Source organism: Balaenoptera acutorostrata, chromosome 1 (assembly GCF_949987535.1).
Source record: "Balaenoptera acutorostrata chromosome 1, mBalAcu1.1, whole genome shotgun sequence".
Taxonomy (NCBI): Eukaryota; Metazoa; Chordata; class Mammalia; order Artiodactyla; family Balaenopteridae; genus Balaenoptera; species Balaenoptera acutorostrata.
Window position 1 is genome coordinate 28,862,590 of NC_080064.1, and position 27,383 is coordinate 28,889,972.

Consider the following 27,383-nt stretch of genomic DNA (forward strand, 5'->3'; position numbering starts at 1 on the left):
GATTATGAATATAGGCAACAAATCACAGTCGTATCAGTTGTGTGACTTTGTCACCAAGGGAAACCATAGATGTTCTCGTGTTCCAATTGTCATATCTCAAAATATTTCATTTCAAAATTACATTAAAATTACAGCAGTTATCAGACCTAAAGCTACATCTTCTTTGTTATTACTAGAGCGCACATACTACTGTATCACAAATTAGGCCTTTGAATATTATGCTAACTGTATATGACAAATTGGGTTATTTTCTATTTTCATTAACTTTTTTTTTATTGGAGTATAATTGTTTTACAATGTTGTGTTAGTTTCTGCTTTACAATGAAGTGAATCAGCTATATGTATATATATATATCCCCTCCCTCTTGGACCTCCCTCCCACCCATCCCCCATCCCACCTATCCAGGCCATCACAGAGCACCGAGCTGAGCTCCCTGTGCTATACAGCAGGTTCCCACTAGCCACCTATTTTACACATGGTAGTGTATATATGTCAGTCTTAATCTCCCAATTAGTCCTCCCCCCTCACCCCTCCGGTGTCAACATGTCCGTTCTCTATGTCTGCGTCTCTATTCCTGCCCTGGAAATAGGTTCATCTGTACTATTTTTCTTTTTTTTAATTTCTCTGTCTACCTATCTACTTATTTATGGCTGCGTTAGCTCTTTGTTGCTGCATGTGGGCTTTCTCTAGTTGCATGAGCAGGGGCTACTATTCGTTGTGGTGCGTGGTCTTCTCACTGTGGTGGCTTCTTCCGTTGCGGAGCACAGGCTCTAGGCGTGCAGGCTTCCATAGTTGTGGCACGCAGGCTCAGTAGCTGTGGCTCGCGGGCTCTAGAGCGCAGGCTCAGTAGTTGCGGCACACAGGCTCAGTTGCTCTGCGGCACGGGGGATCTTCCCGGATCAGGGATCGAACCCACGTCCCCTGCACTGGCAGGCAGATTCTTAACCACTGCGCCACCAGGGAAGTCCTGCACTATCTTCCTAGATTTCACATATATGCATTAATATACAATATTTGTTTTTCTCTTTCTGACTTACTTCACTCTGTATGACAGACTCGAGGTCCATCCACATCTCTACGAATAACCCAATTTCACTCCTTTTTATGGTTAATATTCCATTGTATATATGTACCACATCTTCTTTATCCATTCATCTGTCATTGGACATTTAGGTTGTTTCCATGTCTTGGCTATTGTAAATGGTGCTGCAGTGAACACTGGGGGTACATGTGTCATTTTGAATTATGGTTTTTCTCAGGGTATATGCCTAGTAGTGGGGTTGCTGGGTCATGTGGTAGATCTATTTTTAGTTTTTTAAGGAACCTCCATACTGTTCTCCATAGTGGCTGTATCAATTTACATTCCTACCAACTGTGCAAGAGAGTTCCCTTTTCTCCACACCCTCTCCAGTATCTACTGTTTGTAGATTTTTTGATGGTGGCCATTCTGACTGGTGTAAGGTGATACCTCATTGTAGTCTTGATTTGCATTTCTCTAATAATTAGTGATGTTGAGCATCTTTTCACGTGTCTCTTGGCCATCTGTACGTCTTCTTTGCTGAAATGTCTATTTAGGTCTTCTGCCCATTTTTTGATTGAGTTGTTTTTTTGATATTGAGTTCCATGAGCTGTTTGTATATTTTGGAGATTAATCCTTTGTCCGTTGCTTCGTTTGCAAATATTTTCTCCCATTCTGAGGGTTGTCTTTTTGTCTTATGGTTTCCTTTGCTGTGCAAAAGCTTTTTTTTTTTTTTTTTTGGAGGTTCCCTCTAGGTCCACTTTCTGGAGAGTTTTTTATCATAATTGGGTGTTGAATTTTGTCAAAAGCTTTTTCTGCATCTATTGAGATGATCATATGGTTTTTATTCTTCAATTTGTTAATATGGTGTATCACATTGATTGATTTGCGTATATTGAAGAATCCTTACATCCCTGGGATAAATTCCACTTGATCGTGGTGTATGTTCCTTTTAATGTGTTGTTGGATTCTGTTTTCTAGTATTTTGTTGAGGACTTTTGCATCTATATTCATCAGTGATATTGGTCTGTAATTTTCTTTTTTTGTAGTATCTTTGTCTGGTTTTAGTATCAGGGTGATGGTGGCCTCATAGAATGAGTTTGGGAGTGTTCCTTCCTCTGCAATTTTTTGGAAGAGTTTGAGAAGGATGGGTGTTAGCTTTTCTCTAAATGTTTGATAGAATTCAACTGTGAAGCCATCTGGTCCTGGACTTTTGTTTGTTGGAAGATTTTTAGTCACAGTTTCAATTGCATTACTTGTGATTGGTCTGTTCATATTTTCTGTTTCTTCCTGGTTCAGTCTTGGAAGGTTATACCTTTCTAAGAATTTGTCCATTTCTTCCAGGTTGTCGATTTTATTGGCATAGAGTTGCTTGTAGTAGTCTCTTAGGATGCTTTGTATTTCTGCGGTGTCTGTTGTAACTTCTCCTTTTTCATTTCTAATTTTATTGATTTGAGTCCTCTCCCTCTTTTTCTTGATGAGCCTGGCTAATGCTTTATCAATTTTATCTTCTCAAAGAACCAGCTTTTAGTTTTATTGATCATTGCTATTGTTTTCTTTGTTTCTATTTCATTTATTTCTGCTCTGATCTTTATGATTTCTTTCCTTCTGCTAACTTTGGGTTTTGTTTGTTCTTCTTTCTCTAGTTCCTTTAGGTGTAAGGTTAGATTGTTTATTTGAGATTTTTCTTGTTTCTTGAGGTAGGCTTATATAGCTATAAACTTCCGCTTAGAACTGCTTTTGCTGCATCCCATAGGTTTTGGATCATAGTGTTTTCATTGTCATTTGTCTCTAGGTATTTTTTGATTTCCTCTTTGATTTCTTCAGTGATCTCTTTGTTATTTAGTAACGTATTGTTTAGCCTCCATGTGTTTGTGCTTTTACGTTTTTTTCCCTGTAATTCATTTCTAATCTCATAGTGTTGTGGTCAGAAAAGATGCTTGATATGATTTCAATTTTCTTAAGTTAACTGAGGCTTGATTTGTGACCCAAGATGTGATCTATCCTGGAGAATGTTCCATGTGCATTTGAGAAGAAAGTGTAATCTGCTGTTTTTGGATGGAATGTCCTATAAATATCAATTAAATCTATCTGGTCTATTGTGTCATTTAAAGCTTCTGTTTCCTTATTTATTTTCAATTTGGATGATCTGTCCATTGGTGTAAGTGAGGTGTTAAAGTCCCCCACTATTATTGTGTTACTGTCGATTTCCTCTTTTATAGCTGTTAGCAGTTGCCTTATGTATTGAGGTGCTCCTATGTTGGGTGCATATATATTTATAATTGTTATATCTTCTTCTTGGATTTATCCCTTGATCATTATGTAGTGTCCTTCCTTGTCTCTTGTAACATTATTTTAAAGTCATTTTATCTGATACGAGTATTGCTACTCCAGGTTTCTTTTGATTTCCATTTGCATGGGATATCTTTTTCCATCCCCTTACTTTCAGTCTGTATGTGTCCCTAGGTCTGAAGTGGGTCTCTTGTAGACAGCATATATATGGGTCTTGTTTTTGTATCCATTCAGCAAGCCTGTGTCTTTTGGTTGGAGCATTTAATCCATTCAAGTTTAAGGTAATTATCGATATGTATGTTCCTATGACCATTTTCTTAATTGTTTTGTGTTTGTTTTTGTAGGTCCTTTCCTTCTCTTGTGTTTCCCACTTAGAGAGGTTCCTTTAGCATTTGTTCTAGAGCTGGTTTGGTGGTGCTGAATTCTCTTAGCTTTTGCTCATCTGTAAAGCTTTTGATTTCTCCATCAAATCTGAATGAGATCCTTGCCGGGTAATCTTGGTTGTAGGTTCTTCCCTTTCAACACTTTAAGTATATCATGCCACTCCCTTCTGGCTTGTAGAGTTTCTGCTGAGAAATCAGCTGTTAACCTTATGGGAGTTCCCTTGTATGTTATTTGTCGTTTTTCCCTTGCTGCTTTCAATAATTTTTCTTTCTCTTTAATTTTTGCCAATTTGATTACTATGTGTCTCGGCGTGTTTCTCCTTGGGTTTATCCTGTATGGGACTTGCTGAGCTTCCTGGACTTGGGTGGCTATTTTCTTTCCCATGTTAGGGAAGTTTTCGACTATAATCTCTTCAAATATTTTCTCTGGTCCTTTCTCTCTCTCTTCTCCTTCTGGGACCCCTATAATGCGAATGCTGTTGTGTTTAATGTTGTCCCAGAGGTCTCTTAGGCTGTCTTCATTTCTTTTCATTCTTTTTTCTTTATTCTGTTACACAGCAGTGAATTCCCCCATTCTGTCTTCCAGGTCACTTACCCATTCTTCTGCCTCAGTTATTCTGCTATTGATTTCTTCTAGTGTAGTTTTCATTTCAGTTATTATATTGTTCATCTCTGTTTGTTTGTTCTTTAATTCTTCTAGGTCTTTGTTAAACATTTCTTGCATCTTCTCGATCTTTGCCTTCATTCTTTTTCCGAGGTCCTGGATCATCTTCACTATCATTATTCTGAATTCTTTTTCTGGAAGGTTGCCTATCTCCACTTCATTTAGTTGTTTTTCTGGGGTTTTATCTTGTTCCTTCATCTGGTACATAGCCCTCTGCCTTTTCATCTTGTCTATCTTTTTGTGAATGTGGTTTTTGTTCCACAGGCTGCAGGATTGTAGTTCTTCTTGCTTCTGCTGTCTGCCCTCCTGTGGATGAGGCTTATTGTGTGCAAAAGTTTTTAAGTTTCATTAGGTCCCATTTGTTTATTTTTGTTTTTATTTTTATTACTCTAGGAGGTGGGTCAAAAAAGATCTTGCTGTGGTTTCTGTCAGAGTGTTTTTCCTATGTTTTCCTCTAAGAGTATTATAGCGTCCTGTGTTACATTTAGGTCTTTAATCCATTTTGAGTTTATTTCTGTGTATGGTGTTTGGGAGTGTTCTAATTTCATTCTTTTACATGTAGCTGTCCAGTTTTCCCAGCACCACTTATTGAAGAGGCTGTCTTTTCTCCATTGTATATCCTTGCCTCCTTTGTCATAGATTAGGTGACCATAGGTGTGTGGGTTTATCTCTGGGCTTTCTATCCTGTACCATTGATCTATATTTCTGTTTTTGTGCCAGTACCACACTGTCTTGATTACTGTAGCTCTGTAGTATAGTCTGAATTTGGGGAGCCTGATTCCTCCAGCTCCCTTTTTCTTTCTCAAGATTGATTTGGCTATTCAGGGTCTTTTGTGTTTCCATACAAATTGTAAAAATTTTTGTTCTAATTCTGTGAAGAATGCCACTGGTAATTTGATAGGGACTGCACTGAATCGGTAGATTGCTTTGGGTATTATAGTCATTTTGATAATATTGATTCTTCCAATCCAAGAACATGGTATATCTCTCCATCTGTTTGTGTCATCTTTGATTTCTTTCATCAGTGTTTTATAGTTTTCTGAGTATAGGTCTTTTGCCTCCTTAGGTAGGTTTATTCCTAGGTATTTTAATCTTTTAGTTGTGATGGTAAATGGGATTGTTCCCTTAATTTCTCTTTCTGATCTTCTGCTGTTAGTGTATAGGAATGCAAGAGATTTCTGTGCATTAATTTTGTATCCTGCAACTTTACCAAATTCATTGATGAGCTCCAGTAGTTTTCTGGTGGCATCTTTAGGATTTTCTATGTACAGTATCATGTCATCCGCAAACAGTGACAGTTTTACTTCTTCTTTTCCAATTTGGATTCCTTTTCTTTTTCTTCTCTGATTGCTGTGGCTAGGACTTCTAAAACTATGTTGAATAAGAGTGGTGAGAGGGGACATCCTTGTCTTGTTCCTGATCTTAGAGGAAATGCTTTCAGTTTTTCACCATTGAGAATGATGTTTGCTGTGGGTTTGTCGTATATGGCCTTTATTATGTTGAGGTAGCTTCCCTCAATGCCCACTTTCTGGAGAATTTTTTCATAAATCGGTGTTGAATTTTGTCAAAAGCTTTTTCTGCATCTACTGAGATGATCATATGGTTTTTATTTTTTAATTTGTTAACGTGGTGTATCAAATTGATTGATTTGCTTATATTGAAGAATCCTTGCATTCCTGGGATAAATCCCACTTGATCATGGTGTATGATCCTTTTAATGTGTTGTTGGATTCTGTTTGCTAGTATTTTGTTGAGGATTTTTGTGTCTATGTTCATCAGTGATATTGGTCTGTAATTTTCTTTTTTTGTGATATCTTTGTCTGGTTTTGGTATCAGGGTGACGGTGGCCTCGTAGAACGAGTTTGGGAGTGTTCCTCCCTCCGCAATTTTTTGGAAGAGTTTGAGAAGGATAGGTGTTAGCTCTTCTCTAAATTTTTGATAAAATTCACCTGTGAAGCCATCTTGCACTTACTTTTAACATTCACTGAAACTAAAATTCTTTTCTTGAAATTTCACAATTTTATAATATGGTCAAGAATCCATTCAAAGCATTCCTTTGGTAATTATACCTGCAATGAACTATTACCAAGCAGCAAGGCAAAAGCTTTAAATTTGGTGCTTCAGGCAGTGACTGAACTATGGCTCCACACCATCTGTCTTCCTGAAGCTATCATCAGAAGTATGCATTCTCTCAGAAGCAGTAGGTCTCAGCCAATATGGCTGCCATATGAAAATGAGACCAGCAGGCATATTGTCAATCCCAAAAACAACTCACAGGAACTGTTCAAAAACAAACCACCTCAGGGGGCAGCCTCCACCTTCCTTTTGACTATCAGCATGTCTGTCAGCTGCACACCCACTAATAAACAAATACAAAAACGGTTCCATGTTACTCTCCACACCAGTTCTCTCCTGCAGGGGGTTAGCATATTCAGAAAGCAAGGCAGAGGGGGTAACTAAATCCTTTGAAAGGCACAATCAGGTATGAAGTTTGGAAAAAGCCAGGGTAATGCCCATTGCCCTCTCTCTTCCTTTTCAAAAGGGCCGATACTTTTTTCCTCAACTGCATACAAGTTAGATTGAAAGGTGGCAGTAGCCTCACAAAGCAGACCTTAGAAAAGAAAATAATTACTATCGCCCTTGCTGTGTGCCTAGCTTTGTTAAGAGCACAGTTTGTTAAATGTTATGGTTTAGGTGATTTGTTGGAACTAAACTACTGCTAAAGAAGAATCAATAGTCTTTAAGTCCATATTCTGACTCCTTTCCCTTGACTGGAAAGTTTCCATTTTTCCCAAAGACCATTCTGATCAAAGGCAAACGCTCCGTGGAACTAGCTGCCCACCAGGTACCTTTCAGCCACTATTCACATTAACTCTTGATTGTCTGCTAGGTGGAAAAACAAGCTTCCAAGGACTCAATCACAAAACCTGAGCCTTTTAGCACTTCTCTAGTTAAGAATACTTAGAAGAGTAAGTTCTCTTCTATAAGACTGTCAATAAAGAAGCCTCAAAGGTACTGGATTGCGGCAAACTGCTGAGGAGAAAAACAGTACCTTAACGTCTCCTTAGAGGAGGGCAATATTTACAGGCAAAGGAGGGGGGAAATGTTCTTTTTATCTACCTATAACTGTACTTTACAGATTAAAGGAACTATGAAAACCACCCTCATTTAATCTTGGTTTAATAAGAAAATACATCCAGCCTCCAAAGTGAGGTTGGAGGTTCATACAGAACCCTCAGAAAATTACATAAAAACATTTTATATCCAGAAGAAAATCCCATACCAAGATTAACACCCTTATTCCATCGCACCCCATATTCTGACCCCCACCCCACAAGTCTGATTAAGACTTTGGCCTCTGAAATAAGACTGCCTGGGTTTTAATATCAATCCAGTCAACTTACTAGCCGTGTCATCTTGGGTCAAATATCTTGGTTTCTTCATGTGTAAAAATAGGAATGATAACAGGGTTATAATAGATATAGAAGGAGATAAGCTATGCAAAGTACTTAACACAATGCCTGGCATGTAGTTAAAGCTCAGTAATTATCAGCTGCCGTTACTTTTTGTTGTCGTTACTGCACTTCATTTCAGCTCAGGCACCACTTCTTCCAGAAAGTCTTCCTTGAAAGCTTCACCCAAGATTCCTCTCATCTGCATATCCTACATATATCTCTACCATAGCATTTCTCTCACTGGATCATATTCATTTGTCTACCTCACACTCTCTGCCCTCTTTAAGTGCTAGGGTTGTATCCTGTATCTCTGTATTTGTAGGCCCAGCAAAATGCTTGGCACATAGTAGGCATTCAAAGAATTATCTGTTAATTTTTAAAGTTTACCCAACATTTAAATAAATTTATGTTGTTTTTTTTTTAACTAACAAAATCTGGCAAAAGATGTCAGTTCTAATATGGAATTACTTAAGTTTTAGTCAGATTCTTAATGTTATTGGCTAAAAGAAGGGAGGGACAGGAGAGAAAAGCAAAGTTCCCAGTTCACTAAGAAATGAGAAAGACCTTTTTGAATCAACCTGGGGAGAGCACTGAATGGGAGGTATGATGAGAGATGTGCAAAATGAGAAACTAACAAAAAGCCAAATGGATTAAAAAGAGATAAAGGAATCTAACATAACCAGCTAGGAAACAGCCTTTCCTGCCTAAACACTGAACTGAAAAATCTTTTCAAATCACAAAACAATCTTTCCTCATGAAAAGACCAACCAAATTTTAGTTCCCTGAGCTATCTATTTCAGACCACTCCACTTCACTCAAAGGCAAGATAGGCTTTCACCATGGAACTTTCAGAACAAAGCAACGGTGGAGAATAGCTTCCCAGTTCACCCAGGCAAATATTCATCCATCACTAATGACATCTAGATCCATTCAATTTCCCTTCTCCTGAGTAATGAGGAAAAGTAAAAGAAAAAAACACATCTAAGTTCTGGTCACCTGGATGAAAAATGGAAACCAGTCTATCACAATTCTAATGCCTTTAATTTCTACCTGATACTTATTAATAAATCAGAAGTTTGCCTTAATTGGATATGGTCGCTATAAAGTTTCAAAAGACCTATCTGTTAAGGTTTAGTTCAAAGCCATTTTCACAACCAAGTCATAAGTGAGAATACTAATCGAAACACTGGTATAGCTGAAAATAGCTCTCCTACCATAAAGTCACCTGCTCAGAAATGAGCCAGTCATCAAGGGCTTTATAATATTTAAAAGCAGATTGAAGGCAAATGATTAAACCATGTACTTAAAAAACAAAACAAAAAAAACTGTGACTGGGGGTTACAATGCTGCATGTAATATTCTCAGAATCTCCTGCTTTGCTTTTTCTCCCACCACTTTATGACTAAAAGACTATGGAGAATCTTGTCAGCAAGGAGAGCACGCCTCCAAGCCACAGCGTGAAGGAGCCCACACCTCTCTATGAAACACTGTCTTCGTACTTCAAAAAGCACAGGTATCAAATGATAACAGATAAACTTTGGCCTATACATAAAAGTGGTCCTAAGAAGAAAGACTTTTTTTTTCTAAAGAGAAAAGCCCCAGGATATGATGTCATGAATCTAGCAATTCCCTATATAGCCCACTTGTAGATGTTATTGTTAAGAACCTGCAGTTGATTCCTGTCTCTGACTGCAGGGCGGATAAATTATTTGCATTCACAATCACACCAATCTTCTTTGGAAATCCACACAGTAAACCTTGAAACAGAGCACAGTTTTGTCTCGGGGGAAGGTTTTTTGGGGTTTTGGTGGGGTATTCTTTTTTTTGGTTTTCTTTTCTTTCCTTTCCTTTTCTTTTTTTTTGCTGGCTGGTTTTGTTGTTTCTAAAGAGAAGGTCATTTAGAGGGCTGCAGCAGAGATATGTAAATTAAATAAATCAGCAGTAAGCTTGAGAAGAAATAAGGAAATAATATAGCAAACCATGAAGTGTTACTTCAGCAGATATGGCCAATAGAGGAAAATTTTATGTCAATTTATCCATTAAAAATCTCTTTTTGGAGTATTATGTAAGTCTCATAAAAAAAAAAAAAAAAACCTGCAGTGGGCTGAACTGGGACATGTGAGGACTCAATACAACCAAGCTTCAGATACTTAAATATCTCATACCACTTTTTGCTTATAACAAATAAAATGCAGAGCTACAGATGCTTTCTCATCTGTGTGTAAATGAAAGCGAAACTGTACGAGTAGTTAGTATTCTTAGAATTTTTAAGAGCCAGTTTATTTAAATTAAATCAAAGCCAATCTGTATCTGTACAGAAATAAAAATAAAATTTTCTTAGGGCTCTTATTCTCTAGACTTTACAGAGCTGTATATACTCTTCCCTCCACCCCTCCCTCTGCGATAACGAAATGAAAGAGCTTTGCAGGTTAAAACCACTTCAAGTGAATCTGAGAGAAGGAAGTTTAAAGGGATTAGAATATCACTTGTCTCACCAGCCTGCTATAGAGTAGGGTTCAGCTCTTCCCTGCCCCACTCTTTGTGCTCCCATAACACGTCGTGGAATTTACCATGGTTTTTTATGTTTCTACATCTATCTCTGCCTCCATAGCATGAACACTCTGATGGCAGGAACTGGGTTTTATTTAGCCAGGGATAGCCCTTGTTGACAGGAATTGTATGTACATAACACCTAGATACTAATTATCATTAAGTGATTTGAATTAAGCATCCTAGAGAAGGTATTAAAAATGCAGTAAGCATATTTTAAGGCACTGAATATGACCACACATATAAAGCACCAGAGATCACAAACATTAGAAAAGTGTAATCTAGTTAAAGTCATCAACATAGCGTAGCACTGACATTCAGATAATTTGGCATTGTTTGGTTTATTTACTGCAGATGTATGGCTTTCAATAACTTCATTTTTATGACATGTACATACACGCACACACACAGACACATCATTCTGTCTTTCTCCTATACTTCCATTGTCAAGTTGATTGTAATTCACACATTCTACGGACAGAAATAAAAATCTGGGCAAAGCGGTCAACAAACATTCCTTACTATCCAATTATCTAGTACAGACTGTCTAGCCACAGAGAAACTAGCCTTTCCTTATCCTCACCTGTAAAATGGCAATATTTCTCTGCTGCTTAAAAGTGACATTAATTCTAGGCAGGGCAACAAGGATGCCCAAATGCGCCTGGTCTGTCTCTCTCTCTCACACACACATACACACACCCCGCACAGGCACACAGAGAAACCCCTGAAGACACACCACACACAGAGGGCCTTCATTCTTTGCCTCTCCCTCCCTCCTGACAGAGGCAGCCGCTGCCACGTGAGACTCGAAAGAGTGGGGGCGGAAGAGCTCAATCAAAACAGCTTGGGGAAGGAAAGGAGGGTATGCTTGTCAGCGAAAGTCTCCGTGGAAAAGCCAGAAAACCTTCCCTTCCGCCCTGACTATCCTGGGCAAATAACCTTGCTCAAGATCTACTTAACTTGAGCTTAGAGGTCAAGCCCTCCCTTTAACCTTTCAGAGAAGAGGTAATATGAAAATTCACCCCATTATTTCAAAAGTGCGTTATGAGAAATGTCAGGGTGCAGCTTATACACATACTCTGGGGAGCATAGCTGAGAGCAATCTTGAAAACCAAGCAGTTAGACAGGAAGAGCCAGGAGCTTCCGTCAGGCTGGGACAGGGCCTTTGCAAGAACAGAAAATCTCCCTTCTACCAGGTCCAGAGATGGCTGGGGCCATGGCGGCCTCCAGTAACTGAGCAGAGCAAGCAAGCTCTCACAAACAGAACTTCCCCAGCGATACGCCGGAAACTACAGCCACGGGTTCACAGTGGTCATCTCTGGCAATGGGATTCACAGGACGTAGTTATTTCTATCTGGAATAATCGTTTCCTAAACTTTCTACATTAAGCATGTGTGACTTTTATAATCAAAAAAGAAAGGGTTAAAGAGGAAGGAAGGGAGGGAGGGAGGGAAGAAGGAAGAAAGGAAGCAAGCAAGCAAGCTAGAGCAGCCAGAGAGACTGATGAAGTAGAACGCACAGGTAGAAGAGAAGCTTGGCACTGCTTCAGCACAGGGGGCTGTTTTCCTTCAGGCCAAATGCCACAGACTGACCCAGCAGGATGCAACTTTCTCAGGTGGAACCCAGCTCTTCAGCTTCTCTCTACAAGGTTGCTTCATTTATTCTGATTAAGACTCACTCATTCTAGCAGGCCTACTTCCATAAGCTTCCAGCTGACTCAGGTTGCCCACAGTTAAGGACAATAAGCACTGAGTTGTGTAAAAAAAAAAACCAAAAAACAAAAAACAGAGGAGCCCCTTCTCAATAGGCAGAATGGCAGTCCCTTTAAAATTTTAAACCTAAATCTGAAATTAGAGTACAGAAGTAAAATTAAATCAATATAAACTTCCCATCTCCCAGGTCTGGTGATACGAGTGATTCCCTTTATTACCTAAAAGTGAGAGAATCCATAAGCATTTACTTTAAATTGCTGCTCGATTAGAATCAAAGCATAACGTTTAAGCCAGTTGGAGGAAAGCAAGCATTCCTAAAAATCCTGTCATTTGCTGGGAGAGTTTTAAAAGGATAAATGGGATGAGCTACACTAGGCATCCATCTTTAGGGGCAGAGTCTGCAGTTGGTGGAGCTGGATAGGCCTTGGCCAGCATTCCTCTCTGCTTCTGTTTCTCCTAGAACAGCACCTGTGACAGTTAACTCATCATTCAGGAACATTCATAATTCCATCTCATCTCAGGGTATTTTACAGTTTCCTTTTGTGACTGACCAGAGAAGTTCAAAATTTATATAATTTGGTGCTTGCCTTGCACTGTAACTGTTCACCTGAGGGCCTAAAGTAACAAACCTGATGCATAAAATATTTTCAAGAGCTGACTGGCTGGGTATGTCTAATACCCATGAAATCACCAGAGGACACGCATATACTTCCAAATTGGGGCAAGGGCTGCAGCTGTTGCACTTTTTCCAAATCTCCAGATAACCACCTCACTGCTTATTCAGGGATGTGGGTTATTAATGGTGGCAAGAGTGGGTTGGATTGAGAGGAAAGCTGGATATACTGCATTAATAGACAGGGGACTCACCTACATAATTCTTAGCAGGAGGTTACTCTTTTTTTTTTTTTTTTTTGGCTGTGTTGGGTCTTCATTTCTGTGCAAGGGCTTTCTCTAGTTGCGGCAAGCGGGGGCCACTCTTCATCGCGGTGCGCGGGCCTCTCACTATCACGGCCTCTCTTGTTGCGGAGCACAGGCTCCAGACGCGCAGGCTCAGTAGTTGTGGCTCACGGGCCTAGCAGCTCCGTGGCATGTGGGATCTTCCCAGACCAGGACTCGAACCCGTGTCCCCTGCATTGGCAGGCAGATTCTCAACCACTGCGCCACCAGGGAAGCCCAAGGTTACTCTATTGAGACCAGCTTGAGACATCAAATTCCCTAGTCTCTTAGGATTCTGCAAGTAAAACTGGGTCTCTCCTGTCATTGAATTACCTTGAGACCCTCAGCCTCTTTGAAGGGAACCTTGATACCAGTAACATCGTCCCTCTTGAAGAGAACTTCTGTTCCCTAGTAATGGCTAAGGAATCACTAGACTGCAAGCTCCAAGAGGCCAGAGACCATGTCTTTCTTACCACTGCATTTCTAATGCCTAGGATAGTAGGCACCCAATAAATACATTTTGAAGGAAGGAACTAACTCTGCAAGCTACTTCTGACATAAAATCCAAAAAATGCTATTGAAGTAGCCCCAGGCAAAACACTGCCCTGACTAAAAGACAAAGCCAACCTGGCCTAGCACAAGAGTCTGCCAAACATGGGCATATCATCAGTGTTGGGGGAAGTGAACCAGGGCTGAGGGCCAGATGGTGTCATGGCAGCAGAACAAAGTCCTCTTCCAGAGGAAAAGTATCCCTGGCTGAAGGAGGAAACAAGTAGCCAACAAGCAGTCGTGCTCCTTAGTGGCATGTTACAATTACAGGAAATGCACAACACAGCCCACCCTGTCATGGGCTTCAACCAACCTCAGGCCTGAATGGAGGCCTACTTCTCCTGACAATGCAGAAAGGCCAGCTGCCTACAGTATACTTTTAAAAAATGTGGGGATTGACATCCCACTTGACAGAGGTTTAAGAAGCCAGCAGAAACCTCAAACCTACTGCCTACGGGGTCATCTTGGGATGAGACAAGAGTCTAACCAAAGAGGATTTTATGTCATCACATCATAATGACTACTACTAACATTTGCTGAATTGTTATTTATGCACCTGGGAGTAGGCTAAGCACTTTGTGTGAACATTTCATTTAATCTTCGTAACAATCCTATCAGAGGTACTGTCATTCTTGTTTTGTAGATGAGGAACCTGATGAAAGGTGGGTTTCAGTAATACCACCCAGTATATAATAGAACCAGGACTCAGATATAGGCTTGTCTGACTCCTGAGTCCATGCTCCATGCTCTTGGCCACCCTGTCTCCTGTTTCTTGCTCTATTGACGAACTAGGTAGGTGGTCAAGACCAATTCTTACAACTCCTCTCTAAAACATATCCAGTACTGTCTGGAATCAAAAGTGGCTAAAGGATCTTAACCACACGGGCTGACTTTTCTTATGGAAGCTCTTGGATGGAGGATCAGAAAGAAAGTTCAAAGGGCAGGAGCTGTGCATTTTAACCCAAACCAAGAGCTGTGCATTTTAACCCAAACTCTTCAATACTACTCACCTGAGAAGAGATGTCCAAAGAGTAACCACACACATAGTCTTGATCATGTTCCTGCTGATTCCACACAATGTCTGGACCAAGGCCTTGCTTTGGTCCTGCAATTATTCTGTTTTTATAAATTCCTCCACTACTGTATTATTTCCTCTCTGAGGAATTCCTAAGGAGAGTCAATTTAAGACAGCTTTTAAATTGAATTGGATTTACTGCCCAATTATGCCATTTTCTTAACCCTCTTCACTTTATCACACAAGTTAGGAAATAAGTCTGTGTTTGCATAATGTTTCTAAAGGGCAAAAAGAACCCACCAAAATTATAGTTTTCCTAGCTAGAGAGAAGGACTTAAGATGATTATCTTTTACTGAAGAGTATTTAAGCAAGAGACAATTACTTCATTTCATTGGGAAAGACGCTAACTTTAGATAATTCTGATTGGTCTTACCGAAGTCAATTAAATTGTGATATAAAAAGATCCCATAGACTTGCTCAATGCTAGCTGAATTTTAGAATCAAAAAGCTTGCATGGTTTATGTTAGCAGCCAGAAAACTCTACCTCCCCCAGCTGCCATGTACTCAAGTCATTATCACAATCTGAGAAGACAGATTTAGGATTAATAATTTATTACCTTCCTGTAGTGCAATGCAGTTAAGAATATAGGACAGTTTGGCAGGAGAAAGTTCCTGCTGAAGGCTCATCGCTATGAGGTGTATTCCATTAGTCATCCACCTTAAATTAGGTGCCCAGCAGATACAGAAGAGCAGGGATATAATGCCACCTAAAAAATCTCTGGAAAATGCTTTTCTCCTAAAGATAAGACTGATGCATGTTCAAAATATATTATTCTCTTCAAGGAAAAAAGATACCACTTGGTCTGACTGCTACAACAGGGGCTACAGCCCTCAAAGTACAACTAAAAGGTGGGGGCAAAGGAAGTAAGTGAGTTCAGGTGCCTTCTGTCTGCCAGGGGCAAATGCGAGCAGTTATAAGAACAAAATGGGAATGGCAACTAGTGGGGAAAAGACCTCTTGCTAAGCCAGAAGCTGTCTCTGTCCCATCTGCAGTCTCTGTGGGGGCTGAGGGTGATAATTAATCTCTCCCATCCAGAGTTTAGGACTAACTAAAAAAATAAAACATGGCAGTTAGAGGTAGATGGAGACCAAAATATCATCTTTGTAAGTGTAAGGTGACTGGAGAACATAGCTTAGATGTACAGTCACAAATGGGCTTCCTAATACTTTCCTACACTGAATTAAACTTACCAATTGGACAAATGCAGGCTGTCCTGGCATGGGCAGACCAGTTAGAGCATGGCAGGGTGAGAACACATGAAAATCCTGAAGACTAGCCATTCCACACAACAGAATTCTTTTTCAATATCACCAAACAGAAAAATCGTTCTTCCATTCATGGAGAGAGTCAGAGAAAGGTGGGGAAAAAAAGAACAAAAATTACCTTCCTGGGAAATGAAGTGCCCACTTAATTGGCCAAGACTGAAAAACAGAGTATGAAAGATTGATTCTCCTTAACATGTATATTCCAAGGTGGTCCTATTTCTAGCATTATTTTTAGGTTAACCCAACAAACCTTTATTGCTACCTACTACATGCTATATGTTAGGTATGTAACTATGAGTAAAACAGTTTCATGAAGTAGACACATAGCAAGTAATCATAATAGACTTCTGCTCCCAGCCATGATGGAGTAACTGGTACCAGACTCACCATCTACCATAAATAACTACGAAACTGGACAGAATACTTAAGACAATTGTTTTCCATAAGAATATAATAGTCAGTGCAAGATTACAATCCCTGGGAGAAGGGAAACTTGAAGTGAGCCCCATAATTGCCCAGTTCTCTTTTAAGGGACAGCTTCTCAACCACAGCACAGAAAGCTGGAACCCAAACAGAACAGAGGGTTCTCACCAAGCTCAAGGAGCAGAGATCTGAATTTGGCTAGAATTTGAGTGGTAGGACACTGGAGAAGGAGCTGTGAAAAGAGGGGATCCCAAAAGGCTGAGGGCTGGGACATAAAGGCACAGGTCTGTCATATACTAGATGTTACATTGATGAGAAGGAAACAGAATCACTAGAGGTCAAGCAGTGCTGGGGTAGGAGGCAGGAGCATTTTAGAATTCCTGCTCTGCCAAAGTGAAGAAATCACATGAACACCACAGACCAGCAGACACTAGAAAGGCCTTCAGGAGTAAGGACCACATTCTAGGGCAAAACCTACTCTGAACCTCTCCTCACAAAGCCTAAAACACAGTATAATATGGCATAATAATAGAAAAATATATAGACACTATGAGAACACTAAAGAACAAGTTCAAATCAAGGCTTCAGGGAAAGCACCAGAAAGGAGCTTATGTTTACCTGAATCAGAAAACATCACGCAGGGACTTCCCTGTTGGCACAGTGGTTAAGAATCCGCCTACCAGGACCTCCCTGGGGGCGCAGTGGTTAAGAATCCACCTGCCAACGAAGGGAACATGGGTTCGAGCCCTGGTCCGGGAAGATCCCACATGCCGCGGAGCAACTAAACCAGTGCGCCACAACTACTGAGCCTGCGCTCTAGAGCCCGCGAGCCACAACTACTGAAGTCCACGCGCCTAGAGCCCGTGCTCTGCAACAAGAGAAGCCACCGCAGTGAGAAGCCCACGCACCGCAACAAAGGGTAGCCCCAGCTCGCCGCAACTAGAGAAAGCCCGTGCCCAGAAAAGAACACCCAATGCAGCCAAAAAAATAACTAACTAAATAAATAAATAAAATAGAATTTTTTAAAAAGACCCAACGTAGCCAAAAATAAAAATAAATAAATAAATTTATTTTAAAAAAAAGAATACATCAGACAGAATGGTAATGGCATAGGCAGAGGAATGGAGTACTCTATGTGGAAATATGAAACGGCACTCTATGAAAAGCGATTTGAATGTGGAAGAGAAAAAGGAGTATAGGATGCTTCAGGGATTTCTACCTAAGAATATGAGTAGAGGTGATCTTTGCACCGCTACAGGGAATAAAGGAGGAAGAGGGGTAAAGATCGTGAGTTCAGTCTTGATATATTAAGTTGGAAGTAGCTGGGAGACATCCAGTTGGAGATGTGTGACATACAGGTGGCTATGTGGTCTGGGGCCCAGGAGAGAAGTGAATAAACACGTATAGACTTGGGAGTAGTGAGCACACAGGTTACAATTATGGGAAAGAATGAGATTGCCCAGGGAGAGCACACAAGCGCGAGACAAGAAAGGGTAGAAACAGAACCCTGAAGAACAAAACATTTAAGGGACAAGCTGAGAAGGGAGTGAGGGAAGAATTAGAAAGTGCGATGCATCAGCTGTAAGGGAGAGCAAAGAAAAGCATGGTGTAACTTAAGGCAACTGAGGAAAGGGTATCAAGAAAGTAGTCAAAGGTGTCAAATGCAGCAGAGATGTTAAGTAAGGTAAAAAGTAAAGGTGTCAAGCTAGGGAGGTCACTGGTTACCTTGGTAAAAGCCAAGGTTTAGGCAGAAGCCACACCTCACTGGATTCAGAAGAGGACAGAGGGGGCTTCCCTGGTGGCGCAGTGGTTGAGAATCTGCCTGCCAATGCAGGGAACACGGGTTCGAGCCCGGTCTGGGAAGATCCCACATGCCGCGGAGCAACTGGGCCCGTGAGCCACAATTACTGAGCCTGCGTGTCTGGAGCCTGTGCTCCGCAACAAGAGAGGCCGCGATAGTGAGAGGCCCGCGCACCGCGATGAAGAGTGGCCCCCGCTTGCTGCAACTGGAGAAAGCCCTCGCACAGAAACGAAGACCCAACACAGCCATAAATAAATAAATAAATAAATAAAATTTAAAAAAAAAAAAAAAAAAGAAGAGGACAGAGGTGGGAGAATAGAGACAGCAAATGTGGTCTGCTCATTCAGAAAGCTTCCCTGGCTGGGAAGGCTAAGCCAGGAACCTGGCTAGAGGTCCCTCACAAAGAACAGTGCCTGGCTCAATAAATATTTGTTGAATGAATAAGCAATAATAATAAAAATACAACAAATAAATGATCTGTACCCATCTGGTTGTTTGACCAGTCCTTGTTTCTAACTGTATCAGTTTGTCTGTCTGCAAACTGGATATGTATTAGGCCCAAGCCAAGTTCCATTTCCTTCACAAAGCCTTCCCTGATTCTTCTAACCTTCAACAACCTCCTCTATGACAATCAAAAAACAGACACTAACAAGTGTTGGTGAGGACATGGAGAAACTGGAACCCTAATACATTGCTGGTGGAAATGTAAAATGGTGCAGCAGCTGTAGCAAACAAAAAGTTAAACAAAGAGTTACCATATGATCCAGCAATTCCACTCCTAGGTATAGATACAATGAAATACTATTCAGCTAGGAAAAGGAATGAAGTACTGATACATGTTACAACATGAATGAATCTTGAAAACATTACCCTAAGTGAAAGAAGCTAGACATAAAAGGCCACATATTGTATGAATCCATTTATATTAAATGTCCAGAATGGGCAAATCCATAGAGTCCAAAAGTAGATTAGTGGTTTCCAGAAGCTAGGGGAGGGAGAAAGAGGGAATGACTACTAATGGGTATGAGGTTTCTTTTAGGAGGTGAGTAAACTGTTCTGGAATTAAATAGTGGTATTATATCTCAATTAAAAAAATAAATAACCTCAGCTAATCTCTTACTACAGAACTCCTAAATTCTACCCATCTACTTAGCCCTACATCTACTGATTTGTATTGAGTAAAATTACTCTCTCCAGTGAGAGAGAGGTTCCTTGAAGACACAGAGCCTCATCAATTTTCTCCTGGACTAATATTTCATTAGCTTCCTAACAGATATCCTTACCTCTAGCCCTCACCTCCCTCCCCTTTCCATCTTTCTCCCATCCCCACCATTACCATTCTTCCATATTCCAGCAAAAATGTTCTAGAAATTTACCAGTATTACTCTTCTGCTTAAAGTTTTCAATAGCTCCCAATTTCCTAAGGCAATGCTCTCCAAAGTAGAGTTTTTCCTTACCAGAAGTGCACAAAACAAATCATTGGGATATGAAAAGAAAATATTAAAACTATTTATATTTGTTTTTGGCATCTCTCATAAACAAAAGACATTAGTACAATGGTGCTTGTTATAATGTATAAACAAACATAAACTGGGGCACATCTTCAACTTTTTTTATGGATATAAGTACATAATCAAGAAAATCTGTAGACCATCTGCCTTAAAAGATTAAAATCAAAGCTTATTTGCATGGCATACAAGATCCTTCATCACCTGGCCACCATCTACCTCTTCAGGAGTTGCCCTTCCAGCTTTGCTCTTTGTATTCCAGCAGCACTAAACTGTGTATAGAGTTACCTTTATTTACCAAGTTTTTTCATAATTTTGTGCTTTTGCTCTTACAATCCCACTGCCTGGGAATACCCTTCGAATCCTTCAAATTCCACCTTCAAAATTCTGTTCAGGCATCAGCTTCTCTGGAGAGAATTCTTCAGTTCTCCCCCTTCTAAGCTAAATGCTTCTCTGGTTGCAGTAGCACTCAGGGCATGGTATCCCTCTATCTTTTCACTTACCACATCATAGTATTTATACATCTATCTCCCTCATTAAACTGGGAGTTCTTCCAGGACAGGAATTGTGTTGTACTCATCTTTATTACCCTCGTGCTTAGCCCAGGACCAAACTCCTAATAAGTTCTCAAAAATTGGTTCTGAATTGGATACTTTTTCTCTGTACTCAAAATACTTATTAACTAACTCTGTAATCTATTTCCCAGAAGCAAGGGAATAACAGTAAAAGTTTTCATAGCCAATTGTTAGTTTCTGGAGTACATTAGCCTCAATGACCCTCCTTGGTTTAGGTCTCCAATGCTGGTTCCGGCCCTCTCCTGTGCATGCACATATATAACTCTTCAGATGCACACATTCTTTCTTTAGATGTTAAAATATTTGTGAATATTTTAATCAGATCTTGTTGTTCTCAAAGGCATTATGTCTCTTTAAAGTGCCTTCACATACCTCTGCCCCGATTGTGTTCATTTTAAGCTTTAACTCTCAAATGATAGACTGTGTTGATTTTAACGTTTAATTCTCAAAGGACAATTCCCTTATTGCTAACTTATTATTCAGTCAACAAACATTTTTATGGTGCATCTACTATATGTCAAGCCCTTGGTACTTGCTAGGAATAGCTGGCGTGAGCAAAACAGGCAAAATCTCTGCTCTCAAGAAGCTGACAATCTATTATAGGAATTTCCAAATTCTTGGGGTCACTTCATGTTTTTCTCCAGATACTGATAATCCCCAGGTTCAAAATGTTACTTTAAGCCATGTAACAATAAAGTTAGACAGAAAAATAGTAATTCAGTGGCTCACAAGGAAAACACAGAGCATCTTTTATCAAATTGTAATCACTGCTTCCTAGCAGTGCGCTCCAGCATTGAACCCAAAGCTGAAATAAAAAATAAGCCCACTATACATAAGTCAATGGGTACCTGGGGCTCTCCCAAAGATGGAGAAACTGCTAAGTGATAAACAGAAATGGGGATAATTGGAGAGCTGCTTTGTTTTGTTTAGTTTTTCAAGAATAATTTCTATAATCCATGAGCTAAAGACAACAGCAAACAATCAAGAATGTATTTTATCAGGGAAAACGTATGAGCTCAGATAAAAACTGAACAAATTCATGAGTAGATAAATACTGACTCAGGCTACCAACAATAGGTTTTTGCTGCTATTGTTTTGTTGTTGCTTCTTCAGATAGGTTTTACCCCCCCTTATAAAAAGAGTTAACATGTACCCTGGAAAACACAGAAAAGTATAAAGAGATAATAATTCCACTACTCAAAAAAATACATAAACATTTAGTTATATATCTTGTTTCAGACTTTCTATTACATAAAAATATTTTTTTCTTTTCATAAAATTGACACCAACTTTGAATATGAATATGCAATTGTATATCATGCTTTTTCATGCTTAACATTAGGAGCATTTCCCATGTACTTGTTCTTCTAAAATGTGAATTTTTAAGTCAGGTAATACTCCAACATGTGGACATGCCATAATCTCACCACTCCTATTGTGGGGCAGGTTGTAGCAATGTTTTGCAACACAGAATAAATAAGTGTTGATGACTGCTCTCATTCACAACCATCTAAATATGTCCTTGAGGTAAATTCCTAAAGGGGGAATTACCAAGTCAAAGAATATGAACTTTTTAAAGATCTTGATTTATGCCAAAAAGTTCTCTGTTCAAACTCTCCAGCGCAATAGGAGGGCAACCACATCACCCCTTGGCAGCACTAGATATTTTTACTTTGATTTCCAACAATATGATAGGTTAAAGAGGATTTCTCATCTTAATCTGCAGCTCTTCGGTTAGTAATGAGAATGAACATCTTTTTTTAATGTTTTATAAATCATTTTAATTTCTTATGATACTCTGCTTATGTCTCATTCATTTTTGCTATTAGGACACTGTGTTTTTTTAAAAATTGATGTAAAAAAGCTCTGATAAATTAAAATACATTAAAAAATCTGTCATGTATTGCTTGCATGTTCCCTCAGTTTGAACACATATGGCTCTTGGTTCTTCCATGATAAAAGCTTCAAACTTTTCTAAAATGGAACTGGTACAGTCTAATTCCCATCAGAACCACTCCTACCAATACCACCTTTGCACCTTTATACTCAATCTGTTCCTTAGGGTGCTGTTTTGAAGCACCAGGCTCAAGGGATACTAAAAACTAGACCAGTGAGACCACAGTACCATGTTTAACCAACTAGCTTGGCAAATACAGAAACACTCAGCAATGCTTCTTCCTCCTCTATACTCAGACTTCCTCAAAGAACAAGCTCATCCTGGTTCAGGGCAAAAAAACTGTCTTTGGTCCTCCAAAAGATCACCTGTGGTTGGAAGGCAGCATAGCAGAAGAAAAAAAGCGTGAGCTCTAGAGTAGAAAAAGCTGCGTTTAGATTCCTGGGTCCGTCATGTTCTTGCTGTATGACCTTGGTCAAGTCATTTTGCCTCCCTGGGCCTCAATTTCCTAAGTACAAAATAAAACTATCTGTTTTCAGGTTATCATAAGGATTAAATGAAACATGTAATGTTTACAACCAGGGGTCTGGTATATGGTAGGTGCACTTCAAAAAGTGTGATTTTCCTACTCTGATGGTGCTAAATCAGTTACTTATTTAATTCAAATGATCTTACATAAAATGTTGGCTTGAAATAGTTAGCTGTCCCAGCAAAGCATCATCTGGGTAAAAAACATTTAGGTCAGCTTTCTGTCAACTGCAATTTCCACTGCTATAATTATGCAATCATCAACCACCACTGCAAAACAACAAAAACCCCAAAGCTGATGTTACTGAAATTGTTAAATACAGTAATTACTTGATTCTCAAGATCACGGCCACCAACTCCTTTTGGAAAGCAACAGAAACTTTTCTAATTATGGGGGCAAAAGACGGATTAGTTGTCCCAGACAGTGGTCTCTACAACAGAAGTCTTTTGGTCATTGCCCAGAACAGCAACATACTGAGAAGTCATTCTCAAATTGCTGTTTCCTCACATTCCATACTCTGAAAGGAACAATGTCAACAAAAGAACCAAAAGAAAAAAAAAGACAGAAAAAAAGGATATTCTTTGAGATTTAGCCTTTGTGGCACTTTTTCCTGGCAAGACGTAATAGACTGTTGAAATAATCTCTAGGAGGAAAGCATACTTTATAAAATCTATCAGCATAACCCCATTCTACGGAAGAAGCAAGGAACACATTCTCCTTCTAAGTATAGAGTGTAGAGTCCTTCAGGAAAGGAAAGAAAGCAAAGTATCACTTATGTTCAGAGAATTGTACTACATGCTTTAATTATATTATGTTTTAAATCAAGTTATGAGGTAGGTCTTATGTTTCCTTACAGACAATAGGTAACTTGCTCAGTGTTTTATAGTTATTAAGTGGAAAGAAACATCCAGCTCCAGGACCCAGGTCCTTCTAACTTTGAAACCTTTTTCTTTTCATTACATCTTCATCAAATCTCAAAATGATCATGCCAATTCTCCTTTATGAGAAATAACCCAGGGACTTCCCTGGCGGTCCAGTGGTTAAGACTCCATACTTCCTCTGCACGGGGCACGGGTTCGATCCCTGGTGGGGGAACCAAGGATCCCACATGCCGAGTGGCAGCGGCCAAAAAAAAAAGAGAGAGAAAGAACCCAATTTAAATTTTGGTTTAAAACAAAACAGACAAATAAACCCAACAAACTAAGTGTCCACCTAAAGGATGACCACTTCTGTCAATTAGCAGGTTGCTTTTCTGGCTCCTACTAGTCTTTAAAATGAACTGAAAGACTCACACTGAGCACCCTTTTTAAAAAATCTTAAATATATAAAGAAAATGTTACCTGTTGACAGCCACAGAGCACTGAGGCAGAAGCAAATATAAAACAGGTACAAGCTTCTCAACCACTTCACAGATGTCTGCCAACAAAATCCTGATAAAATCCAAGAAGCACGGCTTGGCTTGATTCCCAGCTTCTCCATGGCCTTCCAGACAGGCAGAACCAGTCCACTAGAAAGACAGAAAAAGAAGAAATTATATGCCAAGTAATTAATAATTGATTCCTCGAAATGCAGAGTGCTAGAGAGTGTGACAGATTAGGGAAAAGGGAATTTTCAAGTTTGTCTTTCACTGCTTATACCTGCCTATAAATTTCAAAGCTGAGCTTTGGCGTAGCCTATAATTATCAGGATAAAAACATAGCCAGGGATATGAAATGAATCCACTGTAAAACTGAAACACTTTATACTCCATATTTTCTAATCTAACAGTTAATCGTCCATGTGGAACAATGGAAAGCGTACCAGACTGAAAAAAAAGATCTGAATTTCAGTTCCAGTTCTGCTACTAACAGCTTTGTGACTTTATACAAATGCACTTTCTTACCTATGAAAAGAAGAGTTTGGAGCATCAGAGGTAAACTAATCTGAAGGCTTTTCTAGCCATGTTTTTTAAAAATTTTAATGTGATTGTCTTTAGGCAGGGCAGGCACTCTCCAGTTTGCTACTGTCCCCACCACTCTTATCTTTAAAATCTATCCAGTTTACACTTTGATGTCACCTCCCTGATCCTTAGTATCATTAGCAATTCCTGACTTAAATTCATATATCCATTCAACAAGTATTTACACAGCCCCTATTTTGTACTAGGCATTGTGCTGGCTACTCTATAATCCAGAGACCGAATGATTTAGGTCCCTTCCAGAAGAAAAAATGACTTTCCATCAGTTTCTTCTCTCTTACACAACTTCCCTATATTGTATAAATTATTATATAAATCTTGGCAGTATTACGAGGGTTGACTGAGTTCTGAAGAAGCAATTTAAAAATCTTCTGTCCCAGACTTCCCTGGCAGCACAGTGGTTAAGAATCTGCCTGCCAATGCAGGGGACATGGGTTCGAGCCCTGGTCTGGGAAGATCCCACATGCCACGGAGCAACTAAGCCTGTGTGCCACAACTACTGAGCCTGAGTGCCACAACTACTGAAGCCCGCGCGCCTAGAGCACGTGCTCCACAACAAGAGAAGCCACTGCAATGAGAAGCCCACGCACTGCAATGAAGACTAGCCCCCCCGCTCGCCGCAACTAGAGAAAGCCCGCGTGCAGGAACGAAGACACAAGGCAGCCAAAAATAAATAAATAAATAAATAAATAAAAATAAAAATCTTCTGTCCTAAATATGCACCTGTCATCCACATCTGGAAAATGGCACAGACTGACAACCCCAGCCCCAAGCAGCACTGTATGGGTTGGATATCAATACTGATTAATACCAGGAAATAGACAAACACACACACAGAACTGCAAAACTAAGGTACAGCCCACCCAAGAAAAAGCTTTCACTGAGACTTAAGCAGCTGAAGGACTTCATCTTTCTCATTTACTTCCATCCATTCTTATTTCTAGCGGTTTGTCATTGTATGTTAGGGAGCAGGGGGCAGAAAGGAAGTGTGCAGGTCAGACACATGCTCAGAAGATTATGAAATGGAGCCTAAGTTAGAAAGTATATCCAGCAACTTTTCTAGCCTCCCAAGATGGAATGAGTGTGCATATGTGCGTGTGCGTGTGTGTGCGTGTGTGTGCGTATGAATCTTACCCAACACATTTCTGCCTACCACAAAAGGATTTTAAATTCAAGGTGACTCAACACCTGTCATCAATAGTGTGGCAGGTGGGCGATAGAAGCATCAAAGAAATGAATAGGTTTTGAAATGGGAGTAATAAACACCACTGGATTAGCAGGCTGATTAGAAGGGCAATGTCTCACAAACCATGCATGAGAGAGAGGCAGTTATTTTCATGTGAACTCCCAAGCAGTCATTCCTCTGAAACCTACAATTGCCTAAGGGCACAAATCACTGCTAGGGTCCAGTCAAAGGCTTGCTGACCAGAGGCAGGAACAACACCACATCACCAAGATCCAAATGGCTTGTTATAGAATCAAAGGGAAACAGACCAGGGAGAGAACACACACCCCCACAATACTTGACAAATGAAAATCTAGAAAAGCTTGCAAGAGTTCTGGCATTTAGGGCGTTACAAGTACACCCGAAATAAAAGCACTCTCTGTTGCAGCAGCTGTTCAGACAGAGCAAGGGGTAATGTTTACTTAATGCTTCAGGTTGATGGGGGATGTATCATAGTTCAGTCTGTCAGCTGCATATGTGGAACTCCATTTATGTACCCAGAGATAAGATATGTTTGAACAACGACAGAGCACGTCTGAAACAGCCTATTCAGCTGGTATGAGTAATTAAGAATAAAGCTCTTAAAAAAAAAAAAAAGTCTCAGATATTTGGGAAAGTTACAGAACATACTGCCATGAATAGCTTTGCTTATATTTGCAGACACTGTTTTCCAAATAGCTGGAAAAATGAACAGATTGTTCTGGGAGGTCGTGTTTCCAATTTGTTCCTAGCTTCCAGTCTGTTCATCAGATAAGAAAGCACAAGGAGAGTCAGCTAATGCTCTTCACCGACTGCATCTATCGTCGATTGCGCACAACCAAGGTGAGAGGAAAGAAAGCAAAGCTTTCCTGGAATCTCGCCTGAGGTCTTTTCTCTTGACTTCCTTTATTTCACCTTTGTGCTCACTGCAGCCACCACAGGACCCCTAGGTAGCGCATAATTTCCAAGTCCTGAATAAGGCAGGTTTCGCATCGTAATTTACACATAGTGCTCAGCCCCGCCCCCCTCATTCAGCATCAACTTGCTGTCTTGGTGGGGAGAACAAACACCAGAGACTGAAGCTAGGGGCTAGGGAGAAAGAAGGCCAGCAGCGTCTCGCGGCCGGTCGGTCTGTCTGTCTGGGGATGGAGGGAGCCGCAAGACCAGGCCCGGGCCCGAAAGAAGCGGGGTTCAGCCTGAGACTCGAGCTCCGCACCTGCAAAGCCAGAAGCAGCTGGCTGCCCTAGCCGGGCCAGGAGCGCCACCTCCGGGTCCCAACACCCGGCCAGCGCACCCCCAGAAACAGCCCATCCCGCTTGCCCCTCCCCTGAGCTCGTGGTCCTCGGCCCGGCAGCCAGCCGCCCCCGGCCACCTACCGGGGCTCAGGGCCACAAAGCGGGGCCCCGGCTCTCGGCGGCCTCCGCCTCCTCCCGGTCCATGGGGTCGGGGCCCCAACCTTCGCTCCCCTCACCCGGGGGAGGAGGAAAAGGAAGAAGGCAATGCGGGCTCCCCACCCGGACAGCTCACTCTCGCCTCAGCCTCCCTGGACAGCGACGGCGGCCGGAAACGCCGCCCCCTCCCACCTCCCGG

At 40.5% G+C, this 27,383-nt stretch overlaps 1 protein-coding gene across 5 annotated transcripts in view; it reads right to left on the bottom strand.

Annotated features, from left to right (window-relative positions):
• The window catches only part of KIAA0319L (KIAA0319 like), a 107,516-nt gene that overhangs the window by 79,904 nt on the left and 229 nt on the right, over positions 1–27,383 (bottom strand). The window contains exons 1-2 of one of the 5 annotated variants that reach the window (XR_009008643.1): positions 27,170–27,381; positions 23,973–24,139 (exon numbers count right to left, since the gene is read on the bottom strand). Coding sequence is in view for 4 of the 5 variants with exons in the window: in XM_007182502.2 (XP_007182564.2) it covers positions 23,973–24,111 (139 nt within the window). In the remaining variant the exon portion in view is untranslated. Of the gene's footprint in view, positions 1–23,972; positions 24,140–27,169; position 27,383 lie in introns of those variants that run through there. The other 4 variants (XM_007182502.2, XM_007182500.2, XM_007182503.3 and 1 more) reach the window with 4 other exon arrangements.